Below are 17,533 nucleotides of genomic sequence, written 5' to 3' on the forward strand. Positions count from 1 at the left end.
GGCAAATGCCTTATGAGGACATTGCATGCTGCGTCCGGGGCTCACCTCCCTGCAGGCCCCTTTCCTCGGGCATCTGGGCCGCACATCCTTGCTGCCGTCCTCGTCCCAGACGTCATTCTTGTCTGTGAGCCCAGGGAGCCTGCTCCGAGCTCTGGCCCTGCTTTGGTTCGGTCTCCGAGCTCTGCAAAGTGAACTAGTGAGGCCCCAAGGGGAAGTGTGGTGGTGGAGGGGGGCTCACTCAGTACACTCCCCATGTGCCTGGGGTCTTTGCCCTTCAGGGCCGACACCTGGGTGGCTCTCCATCACCTTGAAACAGCTGCTTCTTAAACTTCGTGACACTCAGGCCATTATCCTCTATGGAGGAGTCAGTCCGATGCAGCGAGCCCTTCCCGGGCCACAGAAGGTGAGTCTGGCTGTCACTGCGACCCTTTCGCCTTGCCCCCCACCGCCCATTCTGCCTCTGGCCTGGAGTGTGGCCTGTGGCGTCCTCCCAGAAGGTGCAGCCTGCATGCCACACTTGACAAGCAGGTGGTGCTCTTGCCCAAATTAGTGCGATCGCCTTTCCTCCAGGCGGCCTTACTGACCAGCAAAGAGTGGGCTGGACTTCAGTCCCCAGGCTCCCCCTCTCCCTGGTGGGCCCTGTGCACACCCCCCGGCCTGTGCCACCACCCATGACTTATGTGACTATCCATTTTCCGTGGAAGGCTGCAGAACTTTCTCTTTTCATTATGCTTTAAAAAAAAAATCAATATTTGCACTTTGATCTCCACCACGGAAGAAAAGAGAAATCCGAGAGCAAAAACCTATAAGGCCACATTCAAAGCACCAACACAGGCGAATTCGATCGCTTTTATAAATATTTTACTATACTCTTGGGTTACTAAAATTGAAAAAACAATTTAAAAGTCACATCTGTAATGGTATACTTTCAAATTATGAAGGCAACCATGCAAAATTGTGTGCTGGTAAAAAAAACAGCAAGGAAGGGTATATAAGGACAGTTGTTAATTTGTATTTCTGGGAGGGGAGCTAGAAGGCTTTTTTTCCCCTTTATTTCTTCTGCTTTTCTTTGTTTTCCAGATTTTGCGTAATGAGCCTAAATTGCTTCTTGGTCAGTTTTATTTCATTTTTAAAGCTAGAAAATACATGTAAAGCTAGTAGGAGTATAATAATTAGGACCACGGTCTTTGGGGATACGAGCGTGGGTTTGAGGCCTGGCTCCGCTACGCCCCAGCTGTGACCTTGGAGAGGACGCTCTGAGCCTGGTTCCTCATCTGTGACACGGGGGTGATGCACCTGCCTCAGCGAGTGGCTTCGAGGGTACAGGCCAGGCCTGACACAGACTGTTCAGGGGAGTGGCTTACCTTTATTACCATAGTTATGGTTCATATTTAAAAAGCGTCATGTCAGTAAAAATAGTGTCAACACACGATTGCCAGTATTAATAAAGATGAGTGTAATATGCACTCATGTTAAAGATCTGTTCATGTGAGCTAGAACGGTTTCGTGTTCTGAGAGGCCGCGCGGGTCCGTCTGGGGCACACCGCAGGGAACAGAAGAGCGGGGGAGGCACGCGGCCCAGCACGCACCAACCCCACCGCGCCCCCATCCTTCTGCTCGGTGTCTGCCCGCGTCTCTGCCTCCGCCCTCTGACCGCCAGCGCTTGGAGGTCTCGTTAATCATTCCACCCCTCGCTCGCTGCCCATGGCCAGGCACATAGCAGGTGTTCAACAGGTGTGTGCTGAGTAATGGGACCAGCATCCCCGAGACAAGCTACCCTTGTGCTCGCTGCTCGTGTGAGCAGGAGGGATTAAGGCTTGTGCAGCCAGACAGCTTCCCTGTGGCTGTGAGCCCGGCTCCAGTCTCAGACACAGGTCACCGTGAGAAGCTGGTGCCATCTAGGAGGCAGTCCTCGCGCATCGCATCTGTGACCTTGTTTGCAGAAGGAGCTGACACACAGCCTTGCGGCTACGTAAGAGGTCATGTGTCTGCAGACTCGGTCAGTGGGGACACGGGCTCCCCCATCGGGGGCGGGCAAGCAGGCCTGCAGGCTGGGTGGAGAGCATCGGCACTCAGAAGAAGGCAGGGTGGGGAATCCTGATGACCGATCCAATGTGTTTTAGGGTCTGACAAATGGTTTTAAATCATCTCTATTTAGCGCAGGTACGCATAAAGGAGAAACCACCCTCTGACCCCGCTCAGCACACACACAGAGGTTGGGACGGTGTGATCCTGTGTCACAGGCCGCCGTCAGGGGAAGGCGGGGTGGACGTGGCAGCAGGCGGTGGTCCCTGCTGACAGCACAGAGCTCTTCATGGGAGTTGGCGTTGCTAACAGACTGGGGCGGCCAGCCAGCCCAGCGTTCCCCGACGGGCTTCATGGGACATGGGCCTTCTGGTTCATTTTTTTAAACTAATTTATTTTTAAATGGAAATGTATTTGACATAAAACATGGTGTAAACTTAAGGTGTATAATATTTAATTTGGGAAATAAAAAAGGCGTTCCACTTTTAAAACCAGGTCAGTCCCAGGGGACACGGACCAGGCGGTCTCCCCAGCCTGGACTCTTAGCTCTCCACCAACAAGGACAGGTGTTCCTTGAGCCCCTTGCCTGGGGAGGAAGCCCTCCACTGCCCTCGCTGTCTCAGGAACCCAGAGCTGGTGCAGCTCAGGGGACCCGAGTGGATCACGGGGCTATCTGCCCGGAGCTGGCGGCTGGCTTCTTGCAGGTGCATGAGGGGGAAGGTGGCTGGTTCTGATCCCTTTTTAAGTTCAGGGCAGAGATAAGCACCCTGCATTGGAGCCAACCACAACCCTCCTTCCCCTTATCTGGAGCCTTTGTCTTTTAAAGAGATGTGTGACTAGCGACATAGCCAGCTAGATTTAGGAGTGGACACAAAAGGTCTTGAAGACTGAGCTGCCTCTCACACTGCACCCGTCCAGCCGTGCTCGGGCGTGCAGAGCTCTCCTGGTGCCTTGACTGGGAAAACGTCAGCATGCATGAAGCCCATCCGCCCCCCTCAAGAACAGGTGTCACTTGACGACGTTGTGGGGATGACGATCCCACGCGGGCAGTTGTTAGGAGTCTCCCGGGAGGTTAAGACCCCAGAGCATCCGGGCAAATCCGCAGAGACGGAGAGGAGACCGGTGTTTGCCTGGAGCTGCGGGTTTCCGAGGAATGGGGAGTGATTCTAACAGGTATGGAGTTTCTTCCTGGAACCACGACAATTTCCTACAATCAGTGTGTGGTGAAGGGTGCGCACCTCTGTGAATAAACTAAAAACGAGTGCATTGTGCCCTTGAAATGGGCGAATATTATGGCCTGTGAATCGTGTCTTGAATGAAGCTGTTACTAAAAAAAGAAAAATCCCACCACCTTACCTTCTACCAAGAACTGCTCTACCCCCAGCTAACCAACAGCAACCACAGCCCCACGGAAACCTCCAACGAACGACAAACACGAGAACAGTCAGAATAAATGAAGCCCTTTCCCCCAGCTTCGCACCCTCGTGCTCTGGCCGGATCTCGGACCGGCGGCCTCCGCGTCGCTCTGGAGCTTGGTGGCCCCGCGTCAGCAAACTGTGTTTATCGGCCCTCCTGGCGGTTCTGGGTGCACGCAGCTTTGGGAGCTGCCGGTGCCCAGGATGCTGGACAAGAAATCCCAGGAATTACTGCAGATTCGTCGCAGACCCGAGAGGACAGAGGTCGGCACCTCGAGCCTGGCGAGGCTTCTTCCCAGAAACCCAGGCGGTCTCTTCAGCACGTTGCGCACTTGGCAGGGAAAGAGGAAACAGGCGTCAAATGGAAAAAGAAACACCCCACGACATACAGACTTGTCAAGCCATGGAAAGCATTTTAATGACAATTGGCATCACAGGTATAAATAAATATCTCCTTCTTTCCGTCTATAATATGTGCTAGAAATATCTTTTTAAAAGGTCCAGCTAAGGTTACGAGGCTTCAAGGACCCTTTCTTAGCTACTGATTTTAGTAATTAAAAAAATAAAAACAATGAGCGTCCTGGTATCCGTGAGCTAGGGCTGCCGAGAGCAGGACGAGCCGGCCGGCCGCCCATGGTCCCAGAGCCTGGCAGTCCCCGCGGGGCCGATTCACCGCACCGTGCTCTTCTCTGCCACCTACAATTGACTTTGGATGACTGCGTTTTGCCATGTGCTACTACACAACTGAGCTGTTAAAAACCACAGTTGATGGACAATCTAACATAGATTTTAATCCCTTCAGTTCACGCTGACGTGCTCTGCCCAACAAAGTCAGAGAAACAACTCAAACACCCTCCAACAGTTTTATCTTGGTTCATTTCTCAGTTATCTGTAAGTCTCGAGACAGATCTACCGTGGGAGGGGGCACAGATTATTGTTGGGTATGGCCTCTCCCCCATGGATGTGACCGGACCTCCCCTGACATGGGGTGTCCCTGCGTCCCCAGCGATGGAGCCACGGGGCGCTGGGCCAGCTGGCGTCTGTGTGGCTGGCTGCGTCCCCTTGCAATAGCCTCGGGCAGCATCCTGCCCACTGGCTGTGGCCCGGGCGCTGGGGTGGCAGGGGTGGCAGGGGGTGGCCAGTCAAGGCAGTGCCCCGTCCCCCTCTGATTGTAAGACCCCAGCAAACATCAAGGCTGGAGGGACACAGAAAAGCATCAAACTTAACTACTTCCAGGGTGGATTAATTGAGACTGTTGCTAAGAATTCATCTAACATATAGGAATATAACGTATGTTTAATTTAGGAAAAATATACCATTTGATGCTCAGAAATAAACATTCAATACAAATCAAGTGGACATGTAGGACACAGAAAGAAAATGTTGGGGGGCTGGGGGAGACCATGTGGGAGCACAGAAGATTTGCAAGTAAAGACAAAACCCTCAGGTTCACCCCAAGAAGCGGCAGGGCTCTGACCCCTCTGCTCTCCGTGCACCCGCCTCCCGGGGCTGACGGATCGAGGCCATCCTCCCAAGGGGACACCGAACCAACACGGAGACTGTCCCTCAGCAGGCCTTCACTGTAGGTTTTGCTCCTTTCTTAGAAATATAAAGAGATGGTCACTTCTGTCTTTTTGTCTTTTTGCATTTTTTAACAAATAATTTTTGGTAGCTTGTCTGTGTTCTATTTTGACTCATAAAATCACCTTCCGAAGGTGGCCTCGTGTGCAGCCGGCGTCTCGGTCGGACACCCGCCCAGTTTGCTCCGCTGACTCTGGGGACTCTGCCGTCCCCGGCTACCACAATCCCTCGCTGCAAGAGACACCGGCTCAGACCCGCTCTGGAACCGAGTGAGGCGTGGGGTGCCCCGGGGACCTACGCCTGGTCCTGGAATTTCTCCAGGTAGTTTCTGAGCTCCTCGGGGGCGCCCGCGGCCACGTCCTGGCACACCCACTTGATGTCCTCGCCACCGCGGCCCAGGATGGAGTTCACGGTGGGGCGGCCGTCGTCCGGCGGGATGGTGGTGAAGGTGGTGAACTTCACCGTCTTCCTCTTGGAGGTGGGCGAGTGCAGGGGCTCGAGCTTCGGGTCCCTGGCCGGCCTGGCCGCCGAGTCCGGCCGGTGCACCTGGCCCTGCACGTGCTGCCGGGCGCCGCCGTTGAGCAGCAGACGGCTGCTCTCCTCGCTGCCGCTGGGCGCGTGGTCCAGGACGGTCGTGTGCTCGTCCTGCGGTGGCGAGCCCTCGCCCGCGTGCTCCAGGAGCTCGGCCTCGTTGCCCAGCCACACCCAGTCGTGCGAGTGGGTCACGGAGGCCTGGCCTTCCAGGGGCACCTGCTTGTGCCGGTACTTGAGGGCGAAGGTGGCGCAGTTGATGAGGAAGACGAGGATGGCCAAGCAGAAGACGCCCAGCAGCGCGTACATGCCGATCTCTAGGTCGCTCAGGCCCCGGGGCGTCTGCACCAGGTCGCTGGCCCCCAGCCCGCCCCCCGCCCGGGGCAGGTCCACCTGGGCCGGGAAGTTGGTGAAGTCCAGGGGGATGTTCTGCAGCTGGCTCTCCCCGGACGGCCTGCCCGCGTCCGGCCGGCTGCTCTTCACCACCCGGTTGTCCAGCAGCGGCCTGGCCGTGGTGCCGCCTCTCCGGAGGGCCCCTTCCTCGCGCTCCGCGGAGGAACCGCCGTGGAAGGGCCCCTCGGGCTCCTGGCCCTTCTGCCGGCGGTCGCTGGCGTGGTTCTTGATCTCGGCCTCGTCGCCGTCCCCGCCGCCGCCGGGGCTGGAGTCAGCGTCGTTCTGGCCAAACTTGACCCTGACGCTGCCCACGCCCACGGCCAGGACGCTCTTGCGTTTGGACTTTTGGCAGGCCTCCGCGATGGTCATGTCCACTTGGACCAGTGGCCCCTGGCCTTCCCCTTCGGCCGTCACCACCGGCCACCGGGGAGAGCGGGCCTGGGGGATGGACACAACGGCCTCGTCCAGGGAGGTGGCCGTCAGGGTGAAGTCCTTGGTGTCGTAGATGTCCAGGGGCGTCACTGAGCCATCGCTGAGCTGAAGCCAAGTGCTGACCACCGCTTCCTGCAGGGAGAGAGGCCGTTAGGAGGGCACCTCTTCGGAAACTGCCCGCCCTCCCGGAACAGAACCCAGCGAATCAGGGTCTGGACTGAGATCCAGACCTGGCGGCTGATGAATCTGGGGAGAAAACATGCAGGTTTGATATCAAGATCAATCACTGTGACTGAAATAACAAAAATGTAGACTGGTGATGTGGTCAGCGTCATACTTACCGGGGACACGCACAGGGACACCTGACTGAGACCCGCCCCCCCGGGATCTCTCGACAAAGACACTGAGTCTTGGCGCTCCCTGCTGCTCACTGCTGCCCCCTCCTACTCTCACCGGGGTTCAGCCTCTCACCATGTCTGGATCGGCTGCGGTAACCTCCCTAATTCACCATCCTCACTCACACCTGCAAAGTCCGGTCCCCGTGCAAGGTGACACATGCCCAGGTTCTGGGAGCCGGGACTCGAGCACCCATGGCGCCAGGCTAGCGGGCCTCCTGGGAACCCACCATGGTCCTCAGTGCCATCCGTGCACGGGCTCCCTTAACTCTCACAGCAACCCCGGGGCAGATGCTGTGACCATCACTGCTTCTCCTTCTGCAGGTGAGGAGACCAGATTGCGGGGAGAAGGAGGAGCCCACCCGAGATCACCCAGGCAAGTGGCGGAGCTGGGGTTTGAGCCCAGTGCTCCGGCTCGAGTCCGGACCACCGCGGCTGCCCTGTCACCTGGCGGCCGGTGGCTCTGAGGTCACTGCGCGGATCTGGGGCTGAACGAGATGATTTTGATGTGTCTGGAATTCTCCCCTGTTGTCTAAGACCAGGATTTAGTGAGGTGTGTTAGGGGCCCGTGGAGAGGACAGCCGGAGCCCGAGGGGGAGAAGGGTCACCCGCGGGTGCTGGCTGCGGCGTGCGGGCCGCTAAGTCTGTGTGGCCCTGAGTGTGCTTGTGATGCGTACCTGGGGAGCTCTGGCTGGGGAGGAGGGAAGGGGGTGGGAGGCCAGGAGGGGAGGGGTGAGCACCTACCACGACAGGGGCCCAGGCTAACCTCTTTGGGACAGTCTGGGGCTTGTGGGGGAGGTGCAAGGAGCAGAGTGGGCAAGGTTTGCGAGACCGGTCAGAGCTGACGGAGCCCCAGGGGTCTGTTCTGGGTGAAGATCCAGGGCCTCCCCTGGTCCCAGGTTCTGGGCATGATGACAAGGGGCCAAGAATTCAACACGAGTTGTGAAGTAAATACACGGATCTGCTCTTTCTCCTGGTCCTTTTTGTTTGTTTGTTTGTTTTGTTTTAAACAATCCTTCTGGGCCTCCGTTTCCCCAACTGAAAGTGGGGGTGTGAACACCTCGACCACAGGGTCTGAGACAGACATATTCGTGGCTTGGCTAGTGTCTACGTCTCTTTTCTGGCAGGGACTGGAACACCAGCTTTGGGGAACCCGGTCTTCCCCACTCAGGGTCTATGCGTGGGGTGGGGCTGGACCAGCCCCTCCAGGTCCACAGCTGGGCATGGGACCGTCCACAGTGATTGGCTCAGGAAGGGGCTTAGAATGGAAACCAGCTGATGGGATGGGATCCCTGGGCTTTGGCTGGACCCACAGAGGAGAAGCTTGCATTCCCTGGGGCTGCTGAGTTGGGGTGCAAGGCTACAGTGGTAGTGGCCTGCAACTTAGGGGGGATCTCCTGGAATAGAGGGTCAGCACAGGGGAAATAAGAGTTATGGGATGGGAGTTATGGGATGGAGGGATAAGAGGGAGAGGGAGACTGTCTTAAGAGCACGTTCCAACAACAAAGTAGACCGGCTGTGGGGCAACCATTTAAAAACTAGGTAAAAATACACACAAAAAAGCAATGCAAATTCCTGGACTCAGAAAGGAAGAGGGAACGCATACCAGAGGGGTGCCTGCAGACAGCTGCTACCAAGGGGGCCTGAGGGCAGGTGTCAGAGCTGCTGAGAAGGCTTGCCAGCCAGTGGCGGGGTGCTGATGCCCACCCAGGGACTGTCAGATGGGGATGCATAAAGCCAGGACCGCCGAGGGGGGATGAGGAAATCCTCCCCACTGGGCCGGAAACAGCAATGATGCTTATCTGTGCTCTGAGCACAGCTGGGAAAGTGTGTCCCCTGGAAATCCAAACCCCATCGTTTCCCCGCACCTGAGTGTGGGGTCCGCAGTTACGTGACCTGTGTGGCACATAGCCTCCAGCAAAGAGAGGCCCGTGCAAATGCGGGATTGCAAAGAATTCCCATCAGGAGGAAAGTGAGGCAGCCACAGCTCGAGAGACACTCTGATAACACAAAATGACACTCCCGAGAGGGAGGGCTTTACCATGAGAGGAAACCGTAAACAATTCACGCTGCTCAGCAGACCAAGCATTTTGGATACTAGAACAGCTGAAAAAGATGATAAAATAAGATAAACCAGCAATAACAACAAAACAGCCCAAACTGAAATAAAACAGTTTATGGGACATGAATGGAGAGGAGGGCTGAGCGGAAAAAGAACAGGACGGTGTGGAAAGAACCACCTAGAACTTCTAGAAACAAAACATACTCTGGTGGAACTCACTCACCCAACGGCTGGTTTGCAAAGCAGAGTAGACACATCTGGGGAGAAAGGCAGTGTCTGGGGAGACAGAGCCAGGGGAGGTACCCAAAACCCAATCACAGGATGAAACATACAGAAGACAACTTGAAGGAAACAAGGGACAGGGTAAGAATGACCAAGAGTTTCTGGTGACAAGTTGCAGAAGGGAACCAATGGGCAAGTCAGTGTTCGAACACATCGTGGCTGGACATTTCCCAGAATCGAGAACAGTCGTGGATAATGACAGCGAAGCTTTCTGGGGACACTGAGCCGCTGGATGTAGCCCGACCTGAAGATACCCACCCCCGGGCATGAACTGATCAATGCCGACGTCTGCTCGGGCCAGCCTGGGTTGGGTCTCGGTCACTCGTAACTGAAAGCGCAGACCAATGCCGGTGCCGGTGGCCTGAGAGGGAAGAGTGAGACTGCTCATGGAATCTGGGGAGGGCATGGCGCTCGCTGGTGGTGCCTGCCCGCTCAGCTTTCAAGGGTCAGCTCTGCAAGATGGTTTTGCCTGAGGGCATTCTCTGGCCGCTGGAACCCATGCGGTCATGCCTGTAGCCAGAAGTGCCAGGGAATTAACACCCTGCAAAGGCAGTCCTTAGCCAGCTTCCTTGCCCCTGGTCAGTGCTGTTTCCCCAGCAGACGCAGGCTCCAGGAGCCACAGTAGGGGCCGAGCGGGGGACACACTCTACTGACTGTCCTCCATCCCCGGGAGCACTTCCCGACTCCCCTACGGGGGGTCCCTTCACATTTGAACAGGAATCCTCGTGCCGGGCTCAGCTTCTGGGGGAATCAAAGGTGAGACAGGCAACATGGCTCAGTAATTTTGCTTCCCACCCTTGCCCCCTCTGTGCACGTCCATCGGCAAGACCCCCTTCTAGTGCCCAGATCGGATGCATGAATGCCGGGGGATTCCTCCCTTCACTTCTCTGTCCTGGCTTTTCTGGAACATATGAGGCACGGGGGAGGTATAGGCTCCTGCCCTCGTGTTTACAGGCATAAAAATCTTTCAGCTTTTGTATCTCAGGGTTGAAATATCAAGAACAAGGTGCTAGCCTTCCACACGCCGAGGGCTGACATGAAAACACAGTTCACACGGTCTGCGAGTTCATCCTGGCTGACTTTCCACCCTGAATTAATTTTTCTTCACAAACTCGAGACGGAGAAAGAACTTCACATAGAGCAAGCCCCCTGAATGGCAGACAATCTGAATTAAGCCCTCGGAACTCCACGGGCTTGCGGAAATCCATCCCCGTCAACCCTGCTGTGTGATTGAGAGTAAGTCCCTCCATTAGCTCGTTACAGCGAGGCAGGAACACAGGGCTTTCTCAGGAGAAGCCAATGCATTTCCCCAAAGATGAGAAATTCTGAATGACTTAAAATAGCACATGCCCAGGAATGATTTAGAGCTCCATCCTTTCAAGAGTTGTGTCTGCAAATCGAATAACTACATCCATAAACCGCCTCCGAGCCAGTGCTGGGACCTCCAATTACCAGGAGCCGATGAAGACAGATGGGAGACATTGCCCAGGGACTGGGGGCCCTGCCCCACGCCAGCGAGGCTGCCACGCCAATCAGCCCTAATGAATCACCCCTTCTCGGCAAAGAGCTCCAAGCTCCCTGCTTCGTCTCCTCACTCTCCTCCACTCCCCTTACTTTGCTGTTGAGGAAGCAGAAACAGCACGCCCCCGGGAGAGGGGAGAGGGAAGCCAGCAATGGGGCCGACACGGGTGGGCATGTGTTCCAGGTCCCTCCCACGCATGCTCCGAGGCACAGTCAGGGAGCAGCTGCACGATTTCTAGAATGATGCGCCCTCATCTTTGGAACCCAGGACCGTAAGGAGATGCCACCCCCACGGTGATGCTCTGGTGTGCGGCACGGTTGACCTGAAGAGAGGGACATCCGCCTGGATGGCCTGGGTGAGCCCAGTGTAGTCACGGGGGCCTCTGAAAGCGGGAGACTGGTCTAACTGGAGGCAGAGGGGAACTAGAGAGGGAAAGCGTGGAAGGCCTCCATGCACCTTGCTGGTTTTGAAGATAATGTGGGTGTGGGAAGTGAGAAGGAACATGAGTGGCCTTAGGGAGCCCGGCGAGGCCCCCAGGGGACAGCCAGCAAAGAAAGCGACACCTGTCACAGAACTGCAGAGAGATGGATGAGCAGGGAGGCCGATTAGTTCCCAGAACGCTGGCTGACTCTTTGCTCTCAGCCTTGAGTGCCCCGAACCTGGAGCCCAGCGGAGCCCACCGGGCTCCGGAGCCAGAGCTCAGCTTGTAAATGGGTGTTGCTTTAAGCCACTAATTTGTCACTGCGGTTCATCGCAGAGCCCAGGACTGGGACGATACTGTCCTGTGGGTTTTCACAGCCTCCGTCACTGTGCTCTGGAACGCGGTGCAGCTGCTCTGACCCGTCCTTCCCTCCCCCTGCCCTCTTGTTGAGTCAGGCACTGCGACTGCCCTGCCCGTCTCCACCCCTGCCCTCAAGGCCCTTACCTGTTTGGGGGTCCGCAGCAGCTCCTCAGCTGTGGCCACCGCGGTGATGGCCTTGCTGTTCTCCGTGCTGGGATGGAGGGTGACAGACAGCCCAGCCACCAGCTGGATGGCCAGGTCCGTCACCGCTACCTTGTCATCTAACACGGTTACCGTCTTCTCTGCCAGGATGGAGTCGGACAGTGGGGACAACACCTGTAGGATTGGCAGGACAGAATATTGCCAGATGCGGGAATCTCCCCCAGCAATACTTCCACCTTGCCCCGGGCCTGGATCCAGGATACCGGGCGAAGGAGTCCCACGCCTTCTTAGTATAGATACACCAGCCCTTACCATGCCTCTTTGCAAGAATCAGACAAAGCCACCCTTCCCCAAGACACTTTAGCTCTGTCTGTTGTAAAATTGCAATAAACGTTAAAATCCATTCTATTTTTAGAAGGAAATGACCCCTCCCATGTTGATGAGGCACTCTTGTACACTGCACAACCTGGTTAACTGCACATGGCCATCCTGACTGGGCTCATGAAAAGTCGCACACAAGTTGACTTTGTGCAACCTGAATCACATTCTAAATGAACTACGGAGCTAACGGGTAAGAACTGAGCTACAAATAGTCTAATACCCCCCCCCACCGGACCCCCGGCACAATGTATCCTCTGCTGAAACATTACTTTTGGCCGCATCTCCTAAACCAGATGTCGCCTGTGAGATCTCCAAATGAAATGATGGAAACGTCCCTATTTTTCCCACATATGGTTGTGGTCTCAGGATCCAAAATGATACCCCAGAAGGTGCAGTCAGTGGGGCAGAACTGGAGGGGTTTCGGAAAAGGCCCACCACTCCCTGCCATCTGATCTGAGAGCCCACCATGCTAAGCATTTCCTTGAGCAGAAGGCTAGGAGGCCTTTGGAGAGAGTGCCTTGGAAGAGTCCGCGGCAGAACGACTAGGGCTGAAAGGGAAGGAGGGAGGTACCTCCCCAGCCCCGGGTAGGAGCAGCACCGAGGGAAGCGGGAGGTGGCTTCTGAGACGTTTAGGAGGGATAAAGGCGGGCGGCGGGACGAAGTGTGGGGAGTCAGAGGCAGGACGGGGAGTGCCGGGCGGTGTCGGGAATGGAGGACACAGGAGTGGAGAGAGGGGACCCACGGGGTGCTGAGACCCTGTGGCCACCAGCCTCTCAATTCTGTTTGTAAGGAGATTGGGACTCACAGAGCTGGTCCAGGCTCACCTTCCCGTGTCCAGGACGCCACCCTGGGGGCCAGGAATTGGGCACAATGACCCACCCTTCCTGCGAGCATCCCCCCACACCCCGCATGGTGTCCGGTGCCGAGCAGGCAGAAATCCGGGCTCTGGGTCCCTACCTGGATAGTGGTCATGCCGACCTCCCGCCCGACCAGGACCCTGCTGTCCTGGAGGGTGGCCACGTGGGGTTCCTCCAGCTTCATGAAGTCTGCAACCAGGTGGGTGACGTCGACCTGCCAGTCGGGGCCGAGCAGGTGGCTGAGCTGGCCCCACGGGCCGGCGCCCTCGGCCACGAACTGGGTGAGGACGCGCACGGTGGCGTGCTGGTACTGCAGGGCACAGCCGCGGCCACGCCGCTCCTCCTCATCCTCGTCCTCGCTCTCTCGCGTGGGCCTGGGGAACGAGGAGAAGCTCTCAGGTCCCAGGAATGGGTTCAAAGACGCGCTGGAGTCACAAGCCAGACAGGCAGGGGGCCTGCCTCCGCCGCCAAGGGATGCATCCCGGGCGGGAGCCTCGGGAGCCCGTGGGAGCGCCGGTTCCACCACGGGTGGCACCGAGGCCCAGAAGTCTCTTTCTAGGAGACGTTCATTGGCGAAGGACTTAAGACTAACACTGACGGAGTCTACACTGTCCAGTACGTAAGTAGCTGACAGCCACGTGTGCCTGTTTGCGATTTAATTTAAATGAGCAAGAATTAAATCAGGGATCACACCAGCTGTATTTCAAGCACTCCCCAACCACACGTGCTAGTGGCTGCCATTGTGGACAGCGTGATTCTAGAACATTCCACCACTGCAGCAAGGTCTATTGAACAGAGCTGTACCGTGCTCTTGAGATGGGCCCCTCTAGGCTCCCCACATATGGACTCTTCATCTCAGAACATTATAAGGCAAAACTGTGGCTCGTGTATAGACAAATGTATCACTTCCGTCGCTTCGTTCTGGGGGGCCCTTTCAGGCCTGTCTGCGAGAAGCCCAGGTGCATCGCGCACAGTCTGGGGTTGATGCGGACCGTGCCGCTGTTCAGCCTCCTGCCTGGCTGGTTATCCCGGGACTTGCTGAGGCTGGAGAGAACGTAATCACGTGATCATACCAGCACCTACCACGTGCTGGCCCTGTCCTGGCTCCTGCAGTGTGGTCAGTAAACAAAACCGTTGTTACCATGGCCCTGCTGCATCTCCCCATCCCCGGCTCACCTCTTACTGGCCACAATGGGGACCCTCCAGCCTTTGATCTGGCTCAGCTCTGTGTCAGAGACCTCAATCTGCAGGGGCAGCCGGGGCACCCACACGGTGATGTGCAGGGAGGCACTCAGGTGCTGGTAGGTGAAGTTCACCACTGCATCCACCTTGCCCTTCATCTCTTTGCCATTGACAAAGACATAGTCACAGCGGTCAGAAACCTGCAAAGACAGAAAGGGGGAAGAAGTCACTGGGCCCTGCAGACTACTCTTCTTCCATTTGTCATTTTCTCTAGCAAAGCACACATGCTTCATTTCGGGTCCTCTCAATGCAGAGCCTGAGACAAGGATTCTGTGCACCTGTTCTACTTGGGAGAGGGGCTCAGGGGTAGAGTAAGGAGACGGAGAAAGAGGATGAGTCAATAGAAAGTTACATCTTTTTTTTTTTTCCTTGCTGTGGATCAGTTTCTCTGGAACCTCCTGAAAGCCTACAAAATTGTCCCGCTGAAGGATAAGAGGTAGGAATATTACCTACAGGCTCCCATCTCTCACCGCCCCCGTGTGTTAACCCCCTGGCATTTCCAGGCTGACACACTAGCCCATGGCTCCTGAGAAGACCCTGGGACAGAAAACAGTAGTAGCTTGATGTGGAACGTGGCCCAATCCCAAAGTGAGCTACAGCCGAGCCTGAACTCTCGGTGGGCACCAGAGGCGTCTGGTCCCCTGGCTGATGCCTGCTCACAAAATGAGCTGCACCCTAAGCACCCTCCCAGGATCTGAAGGGTTTGTGCTACCTTCTTCCTCTGCAGCCTGACTCACCAATCTCTGATAGTACCCGCTCCTGACAGTCTGAGACACCAAGCCTCTGCACACGAGGCTCCCTTTACCTAAGAACACCCTGTCTTCCCCACTGGCCTGGCCAGGCACCTCCCTGGCCCCTGGGATCATTTATATATTTGTATTATAACTGCTTAGCCTGTGAACGGCCGCATCACATTAGTGACTCCCAATCTATGTCCCCTCCCACTGTGTTTCTCCCTCTGCTTTTCCCATTCCCACCACATCATTGCCTCAGGAAAGGGCTGAGACAGAGCACAAAGCAAGACAAACACACAGAAAATAAAATAAAAGCCTGCACGTATCAAGATTTTGTGTTCCAAAGTCTAAAACCTTAGGGAGGTGAATCTGCACACAGCGCGATGGACATTCTCATGTGGCAAACAAACGGCAGGAAGATGCCTGTGTCCCTGGGACCGGCTGGAAGGGGCTCCGTGGACAAGGATGGGACCATATCCAAGGTAACTCTGACTGGGAACGGATGCCCTAGGGACTGTAAGCAGAACATTTGAAGACTGGAAACCCCCCTCTCCCAAGGCCTTGGCAATACTTACGTCTTTTGAAAATTAGACTGGGATTATGTTCTGTAGCCTTAATGAATTGAAAATTGAGAATAGAAATCAACTTGTGTTTTCAAGAAAGGACATGACTGTCTTGCATATTCAAGTTGATAAAATTCAATTTATACTTGCCCCATGTGTCCAGATCAACCACCAAACTTTGAAATCCTTGAAGGAAAGAAGTACATCTTTTTAAATCTTTGATGTCTTGGTTCCACACAGCAGGTGTTCATGAAGCAAAAGATTAGAGCAGATACTGAACGGACAGGTCAATGTGTGTGTGTGTGTGTGTGTATGTGTGTATGTGTGTGTGTGTGTATGTGTGTATGTATGTGTGTATGTGTGTGTGTATGTGTGTGTGTGTTTATGTGTGTGTGTATGTGTGTATGTATAGATGGATGGGTGGGTGGATGGGGGGATGGGTGGGTGCGTGGAAGGATGTATGGATGTATGGATGGATAGGTAGATGTTTGGGTGTGTGGATGGGTGGATGGGGGGATAGATGGATGAATGGGTGGATAGATGAATGGATGAATGTACGTATGAGTGGATGGCTGGGTTGATGGATGAGTGGACAGGTGGATGGGTGAATGAAAAGAACCCTTTCTTCATGGGGATGCCTGCTTCAGGACAACCAGACAAGGATCTTGGGGTGAGGGGAGATGTGGTTAGAAACAGATATGTGACGGAGCCAAGAGCAGTGGAAATGCAAGACATTTACTTGAAGGCTTCCAGAAAGTTCTCAAGGAGTTTTTCCTAACCTTTTTGGGGCCACTGACTCCTTTGAGAACACATGTCAAGCTAATTCTTGCTGTGGAAATGCAGATACATACAGTTTTGCACAACATTTTGGGGTTAATGAAGTCACACACGGACTGTTCGTGTAGCACTTACCACACTAGGCTATAATCGCCAATTTGCTTATCTGTCTCTTGTCAGGACTGTGTACTCTCAAAGGAGCAGTGTCTCCTTCTGGGGGGTCTGTGGACCCAGTTAAATCACATTGAAGCTGAGCAATGGACTCGTGTGATCACCCTCTCTTTCCCCAGCTTCTGGAACTATGGATGGCTACTCTGGGCCCAGTTTTCATCTCCAGCCCTTGCTTCTGTTTGAAGGGCAGCTGGTGAGGGCTGTGTGGAGAGAATCTCCTCCATCTGCTGGGGACAGCGGCAGGAGCAGCTGGGAGGGGAACACACGGATGGATCTTCTCACTCATGGTCAAGAGTGGTTTAAAAATGTTTACCTACTGATTAAGGGTGGAAACCAATTTTAGTTGCTGTCCCAGACTTGCCATTAGCATGTAAACACTGTCCTGGATCTGGGCAGGCATTAGCATAATAGCCCAGCAAGAGTTATATCAGTAATCACTTCTTTAATCAATGTTGTAATTTACAGACCATTGACTTTGCTCATTTATTACCTTCCTGAGCGCTGGTGGGAGGGAACCTGGCTTCTCCAGAATATATAAATAATTAAGAAGAACGCCAAGGGTATGAAGTTGCACTGCATGATAGAGCCATTGTCACTGCTATTCCGGAAGGTGTCATAAATGTCTGGGGAAGTCTCGGGATGCATTAATCATCTCCTAAGTGGCTAGAAGTGAGAACCACAATATCACAAAATGAGTCGGCTTATCTGCAAAATAGGAACCGAAAACCCCATAGGAATCTCTTTAGTCCCTTGGCTTCGTTTCTGGGACTCTCTTTCATCTGTCATGGTGGGTGGGCCGCCCACGAAAGCTGCCCACTGGCTTCTGCCCACTCGGACATTTAAACCATGCACTCCAGACACATGGTGGCCACTGACCCAGCCACTGATGCCTGCTCTCAGGACCTGGAGGGGCCAGGGTGGGTCTGGTTGAGTGGCACTCGGTCAGTTGACATCTTCTGTTGTCATTGGGGCCGTGGCGACTTCCTGACGACATCGCCCACATCCTTCCTGTGGGGAACCACTTGGGGACCACTTTCACGGGGGAGGGCAAAGCCATCTGCTGGTCAACCATTGACATCCAATGCGACTTCTGAACCAAGCAGGTTCCAAACTTAACAGAAAATCCGAGAGGGAGTTCACTGCACAGACTGTTGGACCCACCCCTGGAGTCTCCAACTGAGTGGGTCTGGGTGGGGCCCCCACATCTGCATTTCTAACAAGGTCCCA

At 55.1% G+C, this 17,533-nt stretch overlaps 1 protein-coding gene across 1 annotated transcript in view; it reads right to left on the reverse strand.

The window, feature by feature from the left end:
* Nucleotides 1–3,789: 3,789 nt before the first annotated feature.
* TMEM132C (transmembrane protein 132C) overlaps nucleotides 3,790–17,533 on the reverse strand; it is a 310,078-nt gene continuing 296,334 nt past the window's right edge. Inside the window, exons 7-10 of the mRNA XM_034637908.1 lie at nucleotides 13,996–14,201; nucleotides 12,920–13,193; nucleotides 11,564–11,755; nucleotides 3,790–6,509 (exon numbers count right to left, since the gene is read on the reverse strand). Coding sequence (XP_034493799.1) covers nucleotides 5,316–6,509; nucleotides 11,564–11,755; nucleotides 12,920–13,193; nucleotides 13,996–14,201 — 1,866 coding nt within the window. The 3' untranslated portion in view covers nucleotides 3,790–5,315. The remainder of the gene's footprint in view (nucleotides 6,510–11,563; nucleotides 11,756–12,919; nucleotides 13,194–13,995; nucleotides 14,202–17,533) is intronic.

The sequence above is a fragment of the Ailuropoda melanoleuca genome, chromosome 12, assembly GCF_002007445.2.
Source record: "Ailuropoda melanoleuca isolate Jingjing chromosome 12, ASM200744v2, whole genome shotgun sequence".
Lineage (NCBI taxonomy): Eukaryota > Metazoa > Chordata > Mammalia > Carnivora > Ursidae > Ailuropoda > Ailuropoda melanoleuca.